This window comes from Cyprinodon tularosa, unplaced genomic scaffold (genome assembly GCF_016077235.1).
Source record: "Cyprinodon tularosa strain WSP-4 unplaced genomic scaffold, ASM1607723v1 ctg541, whole genome shotgun sequence".
Classification (NCBI taxonomy): domain Eukaryota; kingdom Metazoa; phylum Chordata; class Actinopteri; order Cyprinodontiformes; family Cyprinodontidae; genus Cyprinodon; species Cyprinodon tularosa.
The window spans coordinates 19,328-40,535 of NW_024039276.1; the positions used below are offsets into that span (position 1 = coordinate 19,328).

Here is a 21,208-nt window from a genome sequence, read left to right on the forward strand (position 1 = left end):
AAGCAATTTGTAAAATTCACTTAAAGAAAAAAAGTCTTCAGAAAAAGACAAGAAAAAATATATATAAAAAAACAACAGAATTGAGTTTTTTTTTAGAATATACAGCAAAATGTTTTATGACAGGGGAGAGGCCTTACCTGTGGCCGTTGAGGCCGTTGTAGGCAGAAAGGGGCCTGGGGTTGCAGCGCGATGGGGGCCGATGAGGCCCCGTCTGATTAGGGTGCTGCTGGTGAGGGTGGTGGGTCGGAAGGGCAGGAGATGGAGGGTGTGGGTGAAGGTTTGGGGTGGGCTGATGCCTAGTGTGGGTAGGGTGTTCAGGCTGTAACTGGGGCCGGGGAAGAGGGGGCGGTGAGGTCTCCTGGCCCTGGGCGAGAGGCAGAGCTGCAGGTGTCCGAGGCGTGGGGAGAGCCTCCGAGCGTGGAAGTGAGCGGGTTGGAGCCGGAGCCTGGTCCGAGCCGTTTGTCAGGGTCTGTGGAGGGGATTGGGCCTGGAAGACTGTTCCCTCAGGCTGTGGCGAGGGAAGAGCTGGATTCAAGGTGCTGGATTCAGGAGGCTGCGGGTCCTTGCAGCTCTCCTGGCTCCTTTCCTGGCTCCTCTCTAGGCCTGACACCTGGAGGAGGCCCGGGCCGTGAGGCTCCCGGCTGCCATTGGTGGAGACTGCATTGATGCCAAAATCAGGACCTAAAGCAGAAAAAGGAGAAAAAAAATGGAAAATATACAACTTTAGTAAAAAAAACTGGACCCAAAATAAAAAAAAAATATTACACAAGACCCAAAATGAAGATACTGAAGATAAAACGGACATGTTCTATTCAATTCAATTTATTTCTACAGTTTATCAGATCATACAGTCAGATTGATTCAAAGTTTTTTAAAACAAGATGAATTCATCGATTCATTGACTCTTTAGCAGTCCCTCAAACTAAGCATGCTTGTAGCGAAAGTGGAGAGTAAAAACAGGAAGAAACCTTCAGCAGAACCAGGCTCAGTGTGAGCGGCCATCTGCTGAGGCCGTCTGGGGTTCAAGGAGACAGAAGGTAGATCTGAGTTGTTGTTTGCATATTTTTTAGCATCCCAAGTTTTGGTAGATTTTACTCACTGTTACTTCATTTAAAATCTGTAAAACTATGCTGGCAGAGTTTGGACATTTAATAAGTCACTATTACAACATTAACTCTAATAGCTGGAGGTTTTGGCTGCAGCACAATGAGCGACCCTCAAAGAAACATTGATGTAAGAAAGACGCCGATCAGTCCGGCCAGATTTGATTTGATAACATTTCAGTAATTGCAGCAAATTAGCCCAAAGAAAAAAGTCATAATGTCTGCGGTGCTGAATCCACACTGAACAATAGATAATAAGCTCCATCCAGGGTATTCCTCTAAAGGGACCTCATCCTCAGAGATCAGCACTCAGCTCCAGAGGTAGAGAGGCTCATGGGGAATGACAGTGCATACCTAAACTGTAATTTACAAGGGTCCCCCCTCCCTCCTCCTGAAACCAACTAAATCCTTTACCTGCCAAAAAGCTCTAGACGGGCCCCAGGTCCCCTGAGTGGAGACAGCAGCCAGCTGTCACCGGGGGCGTCCATCTCCCTGACAAACCTCTCCCATCGGCCCAGCTCCAGCGGGAGCCGGCTGATCTGACAGAGCATCCATCATTAGCAGGGAAACGCTCAGCGAGCGCTCGCTGCTCCATTCAGAGCCGCGATTCTTACCAGGGTCAGAGGAGATCAGCTTGAACATAAGAAACAACCGACGCTTCAGAAGAGCGAAAAGTTTCAAGTTAATGTTTTCCGTTATGTAAACCATCTGTAACGTTAAAACATCCCTTTAGCCCTCAAGGTGCACTGGGCAACCAGAAGAGCCCCGCAGCCATCTCCCTAATCCACGTCAATCTTCTCCACTTCCAAATGCTATTATCGGTCAGGAGAGAGCCTGCTGCTGGCAAACCACTCCCCCTGCAGCAGACGGCCAGAGGAGGAATCCCCAACTCTCCTGCTGCACCTCGCCGTCCCTCAGGTCCACAGCTTGTTTTGAGAATGTGCTAAGGCGTTAAAAAGAAGGTGTCTATTCTGGTCATAATGAACACTCCAGGGCCACGCAGAGCGGAGAAGAAGAAAGGAGAAGTATCTGCCAGCTTCCCTCCCATGGGGGTTCATTTGTCAGTCTTCTTCATCCTGAAAACAAATAAGTACAACTCCCTCTTGGGTTCTTGGAAATGCAGAACCCTGCTGTTTGTCAGTGTTTCAGTGGTAATGTAGTTTCTAACTAGTGCACCTCGCTCTGCAGAACACGGGTGGGGGGTGGATGAGGTCGGTGTGTGTTTGTGATCAGAGGAACAAAAGCTGCCAATAAAAGCGAGGAACGTACGGCGAGGCTTTGGGACGGTCAGCTGTGTATGTGTGAGCGGACAGGAAAGCCCTTCATTAAAGGGGGGGGTATGTAACGGGACCCAGAGGGAGAAATGGGTCGTTATCTGGGAGTAAGCCATGTATCATAGCTGCTATCTTCCTTTGTAGTTAAAGGGACACAGCAGTGATTAAGATGGAAAAATTCACGAAAACTGTTTAAACTATTTGGTGTGGAGACCTAATTCTGTTTTTAAGCGTTTTTGTTTAAAATAAAGGCAGAAATGGTCCTTGTTCATGGTTGATTTTCTGCTTAAAATTGGTCACTTGAACAACTAAAAGATCCATTTTTTGTTTGTGGGATGAATGCTCTGCATTAAGTATTAAATAAATTGATAACAATCTTCCGTTACCATGAGATACGACCTAAAGTTGGCTGTTTTCAGTGTCCATAACGTGGTTATATGATATCAAAGGAAGCAAAGAGATGTTAACAATCTGTTTAAATGGAGGGTCACGTGGGAGCACCGAACAAGATGGTCGCCTGAATTGGAGCTGCTCATCAAAGCCCTCAATTTGATCTAAATCCGGCATTTAAATCCGGTCTCTTCTGACAAATACTCAGTCTTTAGGTACAATAGGTGTTTCGGTGCCGGACAGTCAGCCGTTTTGAGGCAGTGACGACTAGAACATCGTCTGCCAAGCATGGTGCTAATGCTACAACTAGCGGGGCTAATGCTAAACCAGCTAGCCAAACCACAGAGGCAAGTGTGCTGCTTGAAATGCAACAATCTCTCAAGAAAGCCACGGAGGAAATGGGAAAAGTTGGGCAGCTGTTGACAACTCTGCAAGAAGAGGTGAATGAGGTAAAAGAAGCTAACAAAGAGCTACGAAATGACGTTGACCAGATTATGCTACGTCTGGATGAAGCGGAAAGCCGCATCTCGCAGCTAGAAGACGAGAATGTCAAGTTATGCACGTCTGCAGAAAAAAGTGCTAAAAAGTGCGAGGAGCTTCACCAGGCTATTGAAGACGCCGCTAATCGTGACAGGAGACAGAACCTGCGCTTAATTGGCCTGAAGGAGAAGTCTGAGGGCGGAAAACTGGACGAATGTGTGAGACAGATCATCTCTGAGGCGCTCGGTGTTGAGCTTGACCGCACACAGCTACAACGGGTCCACCGCACCGCTGGACCAGTCCCTGACGAGGACAGACCGCCCAGACCCATCGTGATGCGGTTTTTAAGTTTCCTTGAACGTGAACGGGTGTTGGACGCGGCAAGGGAGAAGTACAAAAAGAAAGAGGTCATCGTGTGGAGAGGCTGCAGGCTGTCGTTCTTCCCTGACATGACGAGAGAGACAGCGGAGAAGCGAAAGAAGTTTACAGACGCACGGAGGAGACTACACGAGCTGGATGTGCGCTTCACGCTGGCGTATCCGGCTGAGCTACGCTTCACGTGGGAAGGCAAGAGGATGAGATTCACCGATCACCGTAAAGCCTTGGCCTTTCTAAGCAACACTCAAAATGAAGAGGAGGAGCACCAAGAATGATGTGGTTTATGGACTAAATGACAGACAGTGAGTAAAAACCGGTTAAAATGTAGATTTTGTTGGTGATTGCTTCAAATACGGTTCTGTATTGAAAGAAAGAATTTAAGTTATTAGTTTTGCCAGTAATTTACTATTTCGTTAGGATTATGATTATATTGTTTGGGTAACACACATATTGGATATTTTATTTGTCATGGTACCAGTTGTGTTGTTTAGAAGAGACAAAAGGGGAGGATGGGGGCCAATTGGGCGATCATTCGTGTGTCTCATGGGCCGTGTTTATGGGAGGGATTTCTCTTATGTGAGAGGGAGGGGGAGGGAGGGTTTTTTTGTGTTCAGGTGTTTATTTCAGTTCATTTTTCCTGATGTGGGTTTTACATCAGAGGATGTTTTTGTTTTGGCACAGTTGTTTCATTTAACAGCAGAACTTTCACCAAGTCACAGAGGTAGACATGGCTAACTGTTTAAGAATAATATCCTGGAACGTGAATGGGCTGCAAAACCCAATAAAGCTTAAGAAATGTTTGACATATATTAAATCCCAACAAGCTCAATTAGCATTTATACAAGAAACACATTTATTAGACTCAGAAGTAAGTAGATTAAAAAGGGACTGGGTGGGGCAGGTGTTTCATAGCTCCTACGCTAATAAAAAACACGGAGTTGCTATTTTAGTGCATAAAAAACTAAATCTTACTGTTTCAAAAGAGCACAAAGACTCTGATGGCAGAGTAATATGCTTAGAAGCTGTAATCAATGGTGTGAAGGTTAACCTATGCAACATTTATGGACCAAATCAAGAGGATGCAGATTTTTTCCATTACATAAACAAAATGATTGGGGACATATCTACAAGCAAATCAATAATTGCGGGAGATTATAACCAGGTCGTGGATGGGGTCTTGGATAAAACTACGTATTCTAGGGTCGAGCCCAAGGACAGAATGGCTATTGAGTTAATGATGAAAGATCTCAACTTGGTAGATATTTGGCGGGTGATTAACCCTAAAGAACGAGAGTATACATTTTATTCTCATAGGCATAAATCTCATTCCAGAATTGATTACTTCCTAATCAGCAATAACTTGGTGCAAGATGTTTCAGACTGTTCAATAGGACCAATTGCACTGACAGATCATGCCACCGTACACTTGGGTTTGATTTTGGAACCAGATTTGATCAAAAAGAGTAGGTGGAGACTTAATGTGTCTTTATTACATGATACTGAACTATGTAAGTACTTGGAACAGGAGCTTGATAATTTCTTTGAGTTGAATATGGGTTCAACAGAAAGGGTGGGTACTGTTTGGGAGGCATCAAAGGCCTATATACGAGGGAAATTGATTGCATATGCATAAAAAAAAAAGAAAGAACAAATGCAACGAATAAATACAATAGAAACTGAGCTAAAGACTTTGGAAAAAAGGCTATCAGAATGTTATGATGAGATACTGTTAAGACAAATTTGTGATCTAAAACTACAGATAAACGACATATATAACAAAAAAGTCGAATATGCTTTATTTAGATTAAACACCAACTTTTATGAGAGTGGCGAGAAAGCTGGAAAACTCTTGGCAAGACAGCTTAAAAGGAAAGAGGCTAATTTTACAATACCAGCCATAAAAGATGAATCAGGAATTCCAAAGACCAGTACTGGTGATATTAATGATGTTTTCTTTAAATTCTATAACAAACTTTATGAATCACAGGTAAAACATGATCTTGAAGAGTGTGACAGGTTTTTTTCAAAATTTGACTTGCCTAAACTGACAATTGATCAACAAACATATTTGGATAGCCCTATAACAGTAGAGGAAGTAAAAAAGGCAATTTCTCTCATGAGACCATCGAAGTCGCCAGGAGTGGATGGGTTCCCATCGGAGTATTATAAAAAATTTGCAGACAAACTGGCTCCAATTTTGACGGAGGTCTTCAAAGAATCACTTGATTTGGGGAAAATGCCGGACACTTTTAATGAAGCCCTAATTTCCTTAATACATAAAAAAGATAAGGATCCTATGGATCCCGGCAGTTTTAGACCGGTGAGTCTTATAAATGTAGACTGTAAAATTCTGACAAAAGTCATTGCAATTAGAATGGAAAATATATTGCCACACCTAATTCATATGGACCAGGTGGGATTTGTGAAGGGAAGGACATCATCAGATAATGTCCGAAGACTCCTGCACCTCATGTGGCAAAATCGCAATAATGACACTCCAGTAGTGGCCCTGTCGTTGGATGCCCATAAGGCCTTTGACAGGGTAGAATGGAGCTTCCTCCAATACACTCTGAAAGCATTTGGATTTGGGGAAGGCTTAATCAAATGGGTTAGTGTGATCTATGCAGACCCTAGAGCCGCTGTGTCAACAAATGGGTTAGTTTCACCTTTTTTCAAACTACAACGCGGGACAAAACAAGGAGACCCATTGAGTCCCCTTCTGTTCACCCTCTTTTTGGAGCCCTTAGCTGCGGCAATCAGAAATAATGAAAATATCAAAGGTGTGGTGCAGGACTCAGAAGAACATAAAATGTTCCTGTATGCTGATGATATTCTACTTCTTATTAGGGATCCTTCCACTTCAGTCCCAGAGGTTTTGTCAACAATTGAACATTTTTCAAGGTTATCAGGGTACTTAATCAACTGGCAGAAGTCTGAGGCCATGCCAGTCTCAAAGAACTGTTTCCAAACTCACCTCTCACAGTTCCAATTTAGATGGACCCCTGTTGGTATGAAATACCTTGGCATTAAATTAAGCCCGGAGTTGAATAATATAATCTCAATCAATATAGAACCACTGCTCCATAACTTAAAAAATAATATAGATAAATGGAAACTATTAAATATTACTTTGTGGGGTAAAGTTAATACCATTAAGATGCTGGTTGCCCCACAATTCAATTATATTTCAATGATGGTACCCCTGATTATTAGTAACACCTGGTATAAGAAATATAATGAGCTAATCAAAACATTTTTATGGAATGGGAAGAAACCGAGAATTGGTCTTAAAAAACTTTCGGCTCTGAGAGGGACAGGAGGGATGGCACTCCCAGATTTAGAATTATACAATATTGCATTTGAATTGAATAAATTATCCAGGCATTGGAAAAAGCAAGACTTGGATAAGGGATGGGTTAAAGTTGAAAGGGCATTAACAACTCCTTTTGAAGTCATCCAGCTGCTTTCTCATAAGCCTGAAGGTGAACTACAATATAACCCAATTATACAACATTCTAAATGGGCATGGAATAAGGCTCACAAAATATTGGGCATCTCCTCATATAAACAGACTTACTCCTCAGTTTGGAACAACCCAGTAGTGCGTATTGGGAAATCTCCTGTTTATTGGAAGAAATGGTTAATAGGAGGGGTCCAGAAGATTGAGGATTTGTACAGAGATAACAATTTCATGTCATTTGCAATGCTGAGAGACACCTTTAATCTTACAGATAAAGGGGATTTCTGGAAATATTTACAAATAAGAAGTAGTGTAGGTTCAGTTTTTGAGTTGAGCAATATACAGGGAGAAAACCCATTACAGGCCTGGCTAAACTTACCAAAAAATTTCCAAACTGCATCAATGTATTACAAGAAGCTTTTAGGTGACCAAGGTGCAATATGTGAAGGTTTAAGACTGAGCTGGCAAAAAGATCTTAATATTAATATTATGCAAGATATGTGGGAAAATGTTGTTTCTAATGTAGGATGGGCCACCAGGGATGCAAGAAGCAAATTTATTCACTACAAAATTATTCATAGATTTTATTTTACACCATCCAGATTATTTAAAATGGGTTTATTACAGAAGAACACCTGTTGGAAATGCAATGGTGATATTGGCACATACATTCATGTATTCTGGGAGTGCCCCCTGGTGGCTCCATTTTGGACAGAGGTTGTAAAATATCTGGAAAGATGTATTGGTTTACCTATCCCAGCATCACCACAAATGTGTTTGCTTGGCAGTAAATGTTTTATACCTCCTGGGTTCACTATGGACACTTACAAGTTTGCTGTGACTGGTTTTCTTGTTGCTGCACGTCTAATTTTACGAATATGGAAAAGCCCCCACAAGCCACAAACATCAGACTGGATTAAAATGATGACAGAAACTGCTTCATATGAGAGACTGTTATCAAAAATTCACGACACTCAGGATAAAACAAGCCGGATTTGGACATATTTTTTTGAATTTGTAAAAGGATCTAACTCTGCTGAACTTACTGTAATCTAATTACAATGTGCCACTTTTATATTTTTGTTGTATTGTTCCTGAAAAAATAACAATAAAAACTTAAATGACAAAAAAAAACCAATCTGTTTAAATGTCTGCTGTTCATTCAGGCAGCTAAAGAAGAGAGAGTAAGACTTTCAGAAGATAACAGGAAGGCTGAATGGAGAACAGATCTTTTGGAGTAAATTTTGGTGTCTTTAAGCTTCGTTATGCTGCATTTAGAAAAGTATAAACGCTCATTATGCATTCACACCCAACTTCAAACACACATCCAATTGGTTTCCCCAAGGATGATATTTACAAAAGTTCTTTTTTTTCCCTACTCCTGTAAATTTCACCTTGTGTACCCTGCAGGTGCGGCAGCGCTCTCACTTCGCTGTATTCACTAAAAGCATTCGCCTTGTATGATTTGCAATCTTCACCTCTCACCACCTTGCAGAGCTCCTCCGCTACATAGAAATAACATCTAAATCCTCCAGCTGCAAAATTCTGGATTGGTGTGAACGCACCTTCAGAGAGTCTTTTAGTGATACTAGCTGCCTTAACCTTGCTAAATGCTAATAGCTGCTATAAGAGCCTTGTCTTCTGTTTCTTTGTGAACTCTGTTCCAGCATTAAATTCTTATTAACCAATTTTCATGACAGAGGAAAAAAATCACGCTGGTGGCCATGATTGTAGAGCAGGCAGGCGTAAGTCGGTCCTCGCGGGCTGCTGTCATGCAGGTTTCCATTCTTCAGAACATTGATTTCAGTTCAGCAAAATCAGGTATCATTAAGATTAGCGGTGCTGATCTAAATGATACCTGCACCTCTAAAACCTGCAGGACAGCGGCTTTGGGCATGCCTGGCCTAGAGGAAATGGGAATCTATGGAAAAGACTTTATAAAAAAAGAGATTGGGAATTACCCAAGAACCTCTTATTAAACACTAGCATTTGTTTTACCTACTGGTGACATTAAAGGCCTGTCAGTGTATTGACTTCTTTTTCAGAGCTGCATAAACAAAATTGTCACCTGAAAGTCACTATTTAAACTCATTGTCCTGATCACAGAGCAACAGAAGGCATCGCATGCCAGCATGACATAAGCATGCATCATGTTAATAACGAGAAGAAATAAAACAGTTTGCATGCTATATCTTCGTCATCACTGGAAACAGACAACCTTCTAGAAATAATTAATAGCCGGCTTCCGATCATCATCATCTTTAGCGCAGCACCTTTCAGCCAAGCACCTGTCCTACTAAATACATTAGTGGCCATCTTGAGCCAAATCCTTCCCTGCTTATCCCTGGGATTGAGTGTGTGTTTACGTGCGTGGCTTTCTCAACCAGCTTAGAGTCTGGTGACATCCTGACAAATTGATGGCTGCCCAGACCTCTGTGACATGCCTAGCCTGCTGCCCTGGCCGTCACTCCTTCCGTCTGTTTCACCTTGAAATAGCGCCTGGATGCATACCGCAGCCTCATACTCGACTATGGAATTTCACCCGAGCAGAGGTCGCATGACTTAAATCATACAAAACCAACAACCTAACACATTCAGGAGGAGGCACAAGACTGGCAGCCAAGTCCAGACTGCTAGGTGTCCATGTCAGAGATGTACAGGGAGCAATGGACTCGATTCCTTCAGGTCAACGAAGGAGAAACCTGCTCAGCAGTAAAGACTCAGCGCAGTAAAAAGCTACATTTTTTTAATGTCAACATGTAAAAAAAAAAAAACTCTTTATCGAAAGAGAATGAAATGAAATTGACTCTTTATCAAAGTCAGACATTTTTAAGTAAGGATCTAAATTCAGTGGTGACTACACATATATGTAAATATATTTACATATAGTTCTGTACAGAGATTTAAACAAATAAACCACTAATGATTCATTTTTGGTTCATGGTTTATTAGATACAAATGTATTAGATAAAAAAAAAATGTCCACCAGATTTATTTCTTTTACTGTTGTAGTGTTACCGCCGTCCACTGGAGGGCTTCACTGTTCAGAGACTTCCTCGTATTTCCAAGACACAATATAATAGAAACATGATCCATGAAGGCTGGTTTATGCCTCATCAACACTCGCTGATTGGAGAAAAATTGTGTTTTGTTTACTGGGCAGGTGCAGCTCAGTCAAGGTAGGTGCTTCCTGAAGTGGGTGGGTTATCACTGCTCTAAGTACGCCTAGGGTTATGTTTTAAAGCATTTTTCCTTTTTTAATCATGTTTAAAGAGGACTGCAAAAGTTGACAGTAGTTCATTTAAACATCCATTCTCCGTCACGCTTATCCAAGTTGGGTCAAGAGGCGAGGTACAGGTTGGACAGGACAGGTCGGCGGGCAAACAGGACAAACAAACATTCACACACACACTCACACCGAAGGAGAATTTAGAGAAGCCAATAAACCTTACAGTCATGTTTTTGGACTGTGGGAGAAAGCCGGAGTACCCGGAGAGAACCCACGCATGCACAGGGAGAACATGCAAACTCCATGGGAATCGAACCCAGAACCTTCTTGCTGCAAGGCAGCGGTGCTACACACTGCAAACAAGAATCCATACAATGCTTAGGTTTTGTAAATATTACAAATGATAAACATACACAGACTCAAGAATTATTGTATTTAGCAAACAGGATGCAGACGTCCAAACACGATGAGAACATCTAACATTTCAAGATCTATAACTTCAGCGCATCCAGCCGAGACAGCCTCCAGGTTGGCAGCCATTTATCTTTGCTCTGACATTGTAAAATGGAGAAAGGCCTTTTAAAAAGAAAGTGCTGACATCTATCGAACCCCAGCTGTCTGTCACAGCTGTCAGAAACCTCCACAGATCCAATAAATCACCGTCCAGAGAAACATCTCCCACGTTCTCCGCCCCGCTTCCTTTTTGTGCACATAAGCAGAATCTGGCTCATACCTTTCAGTTATGATATTGATCCTGGATTGATTTATTTTGTTCATAGCGAGTGAAGCAGGAGGATTTAAAGCAGATGAACAAGGATGGCCTTGATGTGGGGGAGGCTGGGATGCCTTTCAGCTTTTCTTTTTTTTTTTCTCACACACATCCTGCCTCGTCTCTGAAAACCGAAAAACAAACAGACGCACACTGTCTGCTCAGGTTGAATCAATTTAAATATCCGACACTCCGAGTATGAATCCATCTTGCATCGGTGTGTAAACAGTAATTACAATCAGGACCCCCCTCTGTGCTGGGCTTTCAGAAACTGGCTCCATAAATTCTGCCTGAACGTTTTCATTGTTGTTTTTTTAACGAAACGTTTTAAGACATTTTGTCCTCTGGCTTCGATATGAAAGCACTTAAGATCTTAAGAAAAAAAGGAAAACCATCCATAACCGGTTCACCATCGCCCTCCATATTTTGCCAATCAGCTACATTAGATTTATAATTGAGCAGCAAATGTCGACAGGTTTATGCAGCGCATGTTCCCCTGATTAGGTTCCTGTGCTCCTGTTTTTGGTTCCTAACGAAGCCTGCAGTAACATTAATGGCAGACATATTTAGCAGAACTCCCTCCATCCCACACAGAAGAAATTCTGTCACGTTTTGTCACAGCGTCAGACTTCACACACCGCCTGCTCTGCTGTCCCCACAGTATGTTAGAGTCCCTGTTTGCAGAAATGTCTTCTGTTTATTAAGGATTGCAGCTCATGAACACTGAGTATCTCCCTTTGCTTATTAACGGCCACATAATTACCAAAACAAAAATACATAAAGTATAGCGCTCTGTGTGTGTTAGGGCTATATAGTTTTACTTTATGAATTTAAGAGGCCATTCTCTCCAATTCACTCTAGCTTAGATTAAGAGACAATGAAAATATGGAGTTATTATTATGCACTATTATTGTTTCTGAATGTTTATTTACATATTTTTAATATTAAAAACTTTAAAGACAAAATAAACCAAAAAAATAGCAACTGATTTTTCTAAGTACAGTAAAATGTTTGATAATATGAGCTTAAAAAGTCCTTATTTAAAAAGGGGTTAGATCAGATTGACCCCCGTCTCCCCAAACAGTGTGTGCCTATTGCACTGACTTTTACTTTACAAAAATATCCACATTTATTAAGGTGTGGCTGTACTATGGACAGAGGTGGGAAGGGTACTGAAATATTGCACCGAAGTAAGAGTAACACTACTTCATCCTATTTAAATGATGAAGTAAGAGTAAAAAGTATTTCATAGAAGTCTGCTGAAGTGCTGAGTAACTCATCATAACATTTTATATTTAAAGTCGTGTAATAAAGAAACACCAAAATGTAAACTTATGAGAAAATTAATTTTTTTCAGAATATAATGGAAACAATTCAAACAAACAGATAATGTAGTTAATAATTTATAGTGCATTCAATGAAATACTTTGAAAATCAACTTTTCAAGCCAATAGTGTTACTGGACTCCAGAACAAGACCTTGTTAACTTTGCAACATTCTTTATGTCAATGTTATAACAAGAAACACCAACTTGCCTGAATATATTAAGAAAAATACCAAAAGTGTTTCTATAAGAAATTCATGAAAAACACTCTGAGAGTGAAAGAAACACTTTTTTTTTTGTCCAACATAACCTTAGAGGCATTATTGCTGATACTGGTACTTGCATTTTTTAGTTTATAAACCTAAATATAATTGTTAACTAGGCTTATTCACTTTTTAACTTTACTTTTTAACATTTTTTAACCTTTTTTTCTTAAATTGATAACTTGTTTTTCAACTTAATTTAACCTAACAGCCATGTTTTTGGACTGTGGTAGGAAGTCGGAGTGAACCTACGCATCCATGGGGAGAAAAAGGCAGAGAATCGAACCTAAACCTTCTTGCTGCAAGGCAAGAGTGCTACCCACTGTATCACTGCTTTACTTTTCTTCTTCACTTGATAACTTTTTTACCCAATTTAATTTCAAGTAGGTAATATATCATTAAAGGTCTCATCTAATTGGTCAAATGCCAAACTAAGATGTAAAGCGTAGCAGCATCATTGCTGAATAGCTAGATATAGATCTTATGCTTCTAGACCTCACTAAGGGGTATTATAAGGGGTATGGAAGTGATCAAAACACTAACTTGCCCTAAAAAGGGTTAATTATAACAATTCCATTTTTCAAAGCCATTTTTCTTTTCAACAAACTTATAAAGCCAGAACCTGCAGTAACAATGTTTACTCCTTACTGTTTATTAGCTCAACCTCCAAATGCCGTGCTGAGTTCAAGTGTAGTAAAAAAACTGTGTCTTTGTCTGAAGCACTTTATTTTTTAAACAAGCTTTCAGGTTATTCAGTGATTAATCTAAGAGTCAAACATTTACTTAAGTAAGAATTGTGATGTTTAATATAGATATTACTCAAGAATAGTAAAAAGTACGATGCAGTAACTCCTAAAATTATATTTTTGGCAAAAAGTCCCTCAAATAAATGTAATTGAGTAAATGTAACTAGAAACCACCCAGCTCTGATTATAAGCAGACTGGTGTCAGATCCTCACACACTCAAAAAAAAACAATTATTATTACCAGGAATTTCATTAAAACAGTATTCAGTGTGCATAACATAACTCAATGCTTTTAAGTGTTGCTATTGCAGCTAAATGTACTTTATTAAGGTAATCCATTATTTTAAGCAGCTTTTTATTGAGCTCCAGCTACAGATGCTTTCTTAAAATATAAGGAATGAAATGTTTCTATACTATGGTTCCCAACTGTCCCTTGAAAAATGGAATCGTTCCGTATTTAGAAACAGAAGCACTTTGTCCCGTATTGCCGTGAGAGTAAAAAAATTATCAGTAAAAAGCTAATGGAAAATGAAGATCAAGGGCACATTAGATACAAAACTTACGGTAAACTTCTTCCCTGTCCTGCATTGTGACCAATGAGCTGACAACATATATGTAACAATCCAGAATACTCTCATCCCATTGGTCGAGCAAAGTGTTGCTAACGGAGAAGATAGCAGGAAATAACAGAGCAGTATGTGGGATGAACGGAGTAATTTAAATGCTGACGCTGCTTTTGGGGGCGATGTGCCTTCGCAAAGCGATGCTCGTCCTCCGAAAAAAATAAAAAAGGTTCCGAACTATAGGGAGGAGAGGAAAAAAACAGATACCTGGGTGGAAAAAGTCTGCGATAATGAATATAAAGCACACTGCATGATGTGACGGCGTGCTTTTTCTTATCCATGGTGGACTGTCAAGATTTGAGACTACATGTTGCGATTGGTGGACACACATGAGGTGTCCCGCCTTTTTTTTCAGAGCATTGGCAACCCTAGCCTTAACCTATTTGAATCCTGCTCCTCTGGCTTAAAAATAATGCTTACAGATGAAAAGCTGCTTTCTCAGCTTTGTGCTTTTTCCTCTTTGGACCCATAAATGCATTTAAAAATGTCCAATAATGTGACTTTATACCAGGGGTCTTCAATATTTTCCAGGGCAAGGACCCCAAAACTGATGGCGAGATGGAGCAGGGACCCCTTAATCATATATATATGAAATTGTGTTCTATCAAACTGGTCCTATAGTCACTCTATTACAGATGGAGTAATTCTCCCTGGGATTATTAAAGTATTTTGGATTCCTGGTTGTCGATTCAGTGTGTCGCTGAATGTGTGCATTGATGACTGAAAGACATCTTCTGCCTCTATTTATCTGTTTACTACAGTGTGTTGAATTCATGTTAATGTGGATTTAAAGACATTTCAGTTAGTGGAAAAAATTGCAGGAAGGAATATAAAAGAAAAATCTAATCAACCAAAATTTTATACTCCCATGCAGTTCTTCCTGGACCCCCAGGGGTTGCGCACCCCCTGTTGAAGACCTCCGCTTTATACCTTTAAAAGAAGACCTGCAGTTCATAGACAGTGACCTCATATGGGAGCTTTTTCTCTGTGCTCTGATCACCAAAGCCCTGAGAGAGTATCTAGTTTATTAGCTCCTTATCCCTTTCCTCTTCAGCTCTGAAGACATTAACACCTTTGAATTTAAAAGAGTAGCAACACCCCTTTAATAATACCGTGTCTCCAGAGAATCCCCCCAGCCAGGAGTTGATCAAAATGTTCAAACAGGTCATCTGTCCAGTTCCAAATAGGAGTTCATATTCTGAACCCCCCTCCCCTACATCCGTCCCTTACAGACTATGTCATGTCAGCAGCTCTAGACAGCCAGAGCCAAGAGGGGTGCAGGGTTACGCAGCCTGGACATCCTGCCATGTGGAGGGTCTCAGACTGGAGCTGTTTTATTAGCAACTCTCAGGGGGGTGGCTTGGTAAGGAGAGTGGAAAGCTAAACAGAAATAAAGTCGGTGGTATGAGAGGGAGGCGGTTGCTGGAACAGAGCAGCTATTCTGGCAGGGAGAGGGCGACATGTGTAGTTTTTCAGCGAAAATGAATACCGCAGCGTGCCGATATCACATCACGGTAACACAAACTGCTGCTTTAACAAGCTGCGATTGCTCAAAAGGCCAAAAACATGGGGAGGGGAGGGGGGGTAATGCTAAGGCTTTCACTCTCAACATTTATATTTTATGCCTGTCTCATTTAGGTTATGAATTTTATATAAGCAGCTGGGAAACCAAAAAAAAAGCACATCCATGTCAAAACAGCCTCCATGAAGGCTGTGATGTCATGAAGCCCAGAGTGGGTGGTTAACCAACACACAAACGCGTGAAACACGGTCTGGGACAGTTATCCCCCCGTGAAATGGCTGCAATCTTGAGTAATTGGTCTCCATAAGCCACTGAATGTTCTGAGCTTCCCTGACAAATGTAAAAGCCATAGAAGAGCAGCTGCCAGACCACAAAGACCAAGCACTCACAGACATTATCTGTATGACAGCGTGAAAGGGCCGCAGAGCGCAGGAAAAGGCGTGAGTGACAGAGCGGAGCGGAGAGAAAGAGAAGGAAACTTGCTCTGTTCTGCCTCCTACCTTTACTAGTATCCATCTGGGCTCCATTCATACTGTCTGGAAGACGGAACGCTCTTTGTCTCCGCGCTCTCAAGTCATAAAGAACACATTTGCTAACAGGGAGCCGAGGCAAACATATCCCCCCCCACCGACGGTGGCTCTGATTAGAGCTGTTCCTGTAATGGCTCCTAACTGCCTCTGTTTCTGACCCTCACTGTTAAGGACCCCTGCCACCTCAAGCATTCCCTCTGGGCATTAGCGTTCGATCACCTTTCCTGAAACCGCCTATGAAAACGCAGCGGTGTCCCATTTCTCGCTGTCCTTTTGAGAACAAATCTTTATATATCCCTAAGGGTGCGAGGTCAGGCTTGGAGGGAGCGTAAATGGAGAAGAGCTTGGACGGGGGACTCGATGATGGGCATGCTGGCACAGGTGACTAGTAGAGGGGACGGGTGGAAAGCTGGCCAGACAACCTCCAGCCAGCGGAGGGAGGAGGGGGGGGATGCTTAGAGCTGCTGGCTGACAGATTCTCTACAGGTTTGGCTGTCATGTTCAGACTCACTGAGGCTTTGAAATAACAGTAGCATGTAATGTGTGAGATCCATCCAGTTCACAGCAATCACACCAACACTGTCACAGTGGTGTAAAGCTGCACTGAAAGACAAGGCAGCTGTGGCCTGGACCAGACCATGTAACCCCAAACATGTCCCTTGTGCATTGGGTAGCAGATGGAGGCTCTCTTGTGATGTTTTGTCACTAATAGTGTGAAGAGAGAAGCTGGACATGGCTGTTGTCAGACTGCTCAGAATTCTCTTTGTTGTGTTGGCTATTTTTTTGGGCCAGTTCAATGCAGTATGCTGCATACACTGCAAAAAAATATCTCAATAAGTCATTTTTTTCTTAAAATATGTGCATTTTTCTTGAATTTAGGAGATAAGTGAGACACTTTGCCAATGGAACAAGACATTTTACATTCAATAGAAGAAAAAACAATTGTATTGTCTAATTTCAAGTGCACGTTGTCTAAATATCTAATATTAACATTAAAAATACTCATTCAATTGGCAAATCAACTCATTTACCTACTCAAATTAAGGGTAAATACACTTAATTTAAGACATTTTTACTTATTTGTAGATCGTTTTTACAGTGTAGCTAAAATATTCAACTATCAGTACCATCACAAAGTCATTTTGTCGAGTTTTGACACAGACATTAGGAAAAGCACTATTTGATGTAATGGATACAAACATATTATTTAACTTCTTCCCGTGCGCATTTTTTAAAATCATTTTATACATGCAGATTTAATAATATGAAGCCCCCAATATGTCACTAGCAAATGTACATGTATTTTTGAGAACATGTAGCTTCTCTCTGGCTCGCAATTTTGTCACTTTGCAGGTGGAACCAACCTGAGAAAATGAACTGCCTGTGATTGGCTACTTTTCAGGAAATTCCAACGTTTAAAACAATAGCTACTGTTTTTCTTCCTGGTTGTGGCTGGTAACTTTAGCAAATATTCCTCTTCAAAATGAAGGCTGTTTCTAAATATGCGTACTTGTGAGCTCTCATGTGCTCGTTAAACATCACCTACTGTTCCAATTCACAAGACCGAGATTGGACAAAGCTCCCGGTTATTGTTCTTGTCCTACCGTCTTTACCCAGCATGCATCAAAGAGGACTTGTCCGTTCTACAGATTGACAGCTGTCCCAGCATGCACCACGGCGGCAGCAGCTTCCAGTGGAGCGCTCGCAGAGCTCAGAGTATTAAGCTTAGTGATAAGTATTAAGTCCAGGTGAGTCCAACAGGAATTATTTAATTCACTGTGCAGATTGGACTTACCTTGTTCAGTGGCTAAACAGAACAAATACTAGATGGCTCCACATCTTCTATTATCATCAATTCCCAGTTTTTTTTAATTATTTAAAATAGCATTCATCAGTTTCCAAACTGGATAATAAATAGGTATCTGCCCATTTTTCCAGACATTGCGTCAAAGCTGCAGCTCTTCCTCCCCTGAGGTATTGCCTTCATATCCATAATTCTCATGTTTTTTGAGATTTTTATTTTCCCTCAAAGGCAGTAAGATATGCATGCCACAATTGCAACTATTGACATGGTTTTCCTTTTTGTGGCCCAGCTTCTCCTCCTCCAACTAATGTCCACCATGATTTGCATGTAAAAAAAAAAAAACCCTCCAGAAAAACATAATCAGTGTCTTAGTCTGGACTGTAAGTGACTATAAACACAGTGAATGCGTGTTTATACATCTACGGTTACAAGTAAACTGAACTAACCTCTTAATTGTTTAATCCCAATCCATGCAGGAGGTAAAATTAGCTGAGATTGAAATACCGACGTCTTAAAACAACAACTGGACTCTCAGGAGTGGAGAAACTTTCAGATCTGTGTGTGAGGCGAAGTCAAGAGCGCTGAAACGCGTGTTTCTTGTCGGTCATTCTGGCAGCTCTGTGAAACAACAGTCAGTCGGACTGACAGGCTTAAAACATACAACTGACTACTTTCAATTATAACCACATGCTTATATAAAACCCCGCAGCTAGTTACAAACATCACTCCTGACCAACTACAGAAAACGGTTGACCCAATGCCATCCTGGCTGTACGTGCAATGACTGAACTGGAAAACTGTTGATGTCTGGCTACTCTAGTAGACCTGTTTTATTAGTAATCCAGATGTCTGAGCTGCAGCCGGATATATTCCACTCTGTCTTCTTTATTTCAATCAATATCAGCCAAAATAGTTCTACGTTTAGACTCTGAATTGATTCCTAAAGCCTGCTTTTCGACTTTAAATCGAGAGTACCATCAATTCCCAGCGGAGTGAGAGAGACTGAGCGAAGGAAGAGAGATCTGTCCCCAGAGTGTTCCTCTTTGTCTTCCTCTCAGATAGACCGACTGGTTTTACACATCAGGCATCCTGCAAAGATCAGGTTCAACACAGCTTTGACTCGATGTTAAAACGATTGTAGAAGAAACTCACTCCTCAGGGGGAACAGCTCGGACCCGAGGATCGAATGGCTGTAAATCTGTCCAAGTATCAATTTGCATGTAGCTTTTTCTCTTCCTAAACCCTCGCTGACGTTACATAGCCAGCCAGCGCGTCTACGTGCATGTGTGTCAAGCACCGTCTCATCAGGTTTCACTGCAGTCAGATTAGTGGGACACTTGAGGGCCGGGAACCAAGATGCTATTAGCCGTCTTCTCTCTGAACAGCTTTTACTGGCTTTTAGATCTGAGTCGATGACGTTTTTGACCAGCGCACCTCGCCCTCTGCCTCGAAGCCTCTGAACGGCCATGTCAACCAGGCTTTTCACGAGCTGAGAGCTGCTGGCATGCTCCACGGTGATGAGCTATGGCTGTGGGTCTGGTGTAGGGGAGGCTGGGGGGGGGGGATTTGAGCTGTTTATTTGAACTGCGCCGTCGTCCAAACAGTCAGCTGCCTCTCGGCTCCCTCTTAAAGCCCCAGAGCTTAAAGTGGGATTGCGGTGTTGGTGGGGAGAGAACAACTTGATATCCCCCTTTGGGCAGAGGCTGCCCTGAGCTTGGGTTACTTCAGGGGAACAATGGCAGCTCTGTTCGCGCCCTCCTTGGCGAAGACAGGAGTTTCCTAGAAACCCCGTCTCAGAAAGTTAAGAGCTAAACCAGACGTGCCGTCCATACTGAAGCACTGGGTCGATTGCCTCAGGCTTACAGCAAGGATCTATCCCCCCCCTCCTCTTCTGGGATTCGTTTTTTTTTTTTTTGTTCGACACTGTTTACAGTAAAATCTGACACGGGGAAGGAGGAGGGGGGGATGCTATAGCTCTGAAATCAAATAGCTCCCTCCAGAAGCATCCTAATCTGTAACAGATGGTGACAGTTTGAGCGATGTTGATAGATCTGGGCAGGCTTCTAAGAACAGAGGCCAGAGAGTCTGTGACGACGAGCTAAAAGATGGTGATAAAATGGAAAATGCTGCTGTTGTTTGGATCAAACACACATGCTTTTCAGATCACTTTTTTTTTCTTCCAGGATACTCCTCTAACTTCACACATGTTTAACATCCAGCTCACTTTAAAACCTCTGAGCAAACCCAACACCAGGGGGGGATGTTGAGCCACGATCTGGCAGCTAAAGCTTCCCAGCACACCTAATGGCTGATTGAGCAGAGACAGAGGTCTGTGGCCAAAATAATGAAATGTGGGTTGAGGAGGATGAAAGCCATGCTGGGCAGAAACACATGCAAGGGATCTATGGAGCGCTGCTAACAAACCAGGATTCCTTCTCTAATCTGCCCCGAGGCTCATCAGGGCTTTATTTCTGCAACTGCATATTTATGAGAATCAGAGAGGGTGAGAAGGGAAGGGGGAAGAAGCTAACCTCTTTTCTACTGGGAGCAATTAACACTAGAACTACCAGGATTTTTCTGCCTACCTTGAACTACCAGAGAGGGGTCAATTGACCCGGAAAAATCCACTAAAAACTATACTAAAAGCTTGCCTTAGGGTTCCCTTCCCCACACAGGCTCAAGCGACTCTGTGACAGCTATGAGCTGCTAACAGCTACATTTCCACAACAAAAGCAGTGTCCGCAGGAGGTCCAAAGGTCAAATGACCCTCTTGTAGGGCTTTTAGGTAAAAAGGACAATTGACCCCTCCGTAGTAGTTCTAGTGTTAAAGCTGTGCTTTCATCAATCCTGATCAGAGTCACTTCTTGCTTTCTCTGAGCTTTCCTGTCTTTACACCTTCTCTCCTTTCTTCTGGCTTCACAGGAGCGGGCAGGACATCCCTTCACCTGACACCTTCCCTTCCAGCAAACGCAACCGCTGTGCTAGATTATAAAGTGAGAACTTCTAAGCTCTCTCCTGTGGCCAGTAACTCTCTGATGCTGGAAGATCTCTTTGGTAGAGCTTCTAGCGACTGGTGGTTTGCAATCAATGTATGGAGAGAATTTAATTCCACTGTTGTTGCAAATAAAGCTAATGGTAATTAAAAAAGATGCAAAGTCAGAAATAAAACTTTGAAAATCTTCATAAAAAAAGTTTTCAGAGCAACTTTTCTTTTTTTTATTTGCTCATTTTATTTTATTTTTTCATTTTTTCCCCATTAAATGTTTTTTTTTCTCATTTTTTAGTGCCTATTTTATATTCGTAAATACATATT

At 41.7% G+C, this 21,208-nt stretch overlaps 1 protein-coding gene across 1 annotated transcript in view; it reads right to left on the reverse strand.

Moving 5' to 3' along the window:
* Positions 1–21,208, reverse strand: part of LOC119796290 (autism susceptibility gene 2 protein homolog) — a 484,561-nt gene that overhangs the window by 17,415 nt on the left and 445,938 nt on the right. The window contains 1 exon segment of the mRNA XM_038304784.1: positions 138–681. Within this exon segment, the coding sequence (XP_038160712.1) occupies positions 138–681 (544 nt within the window).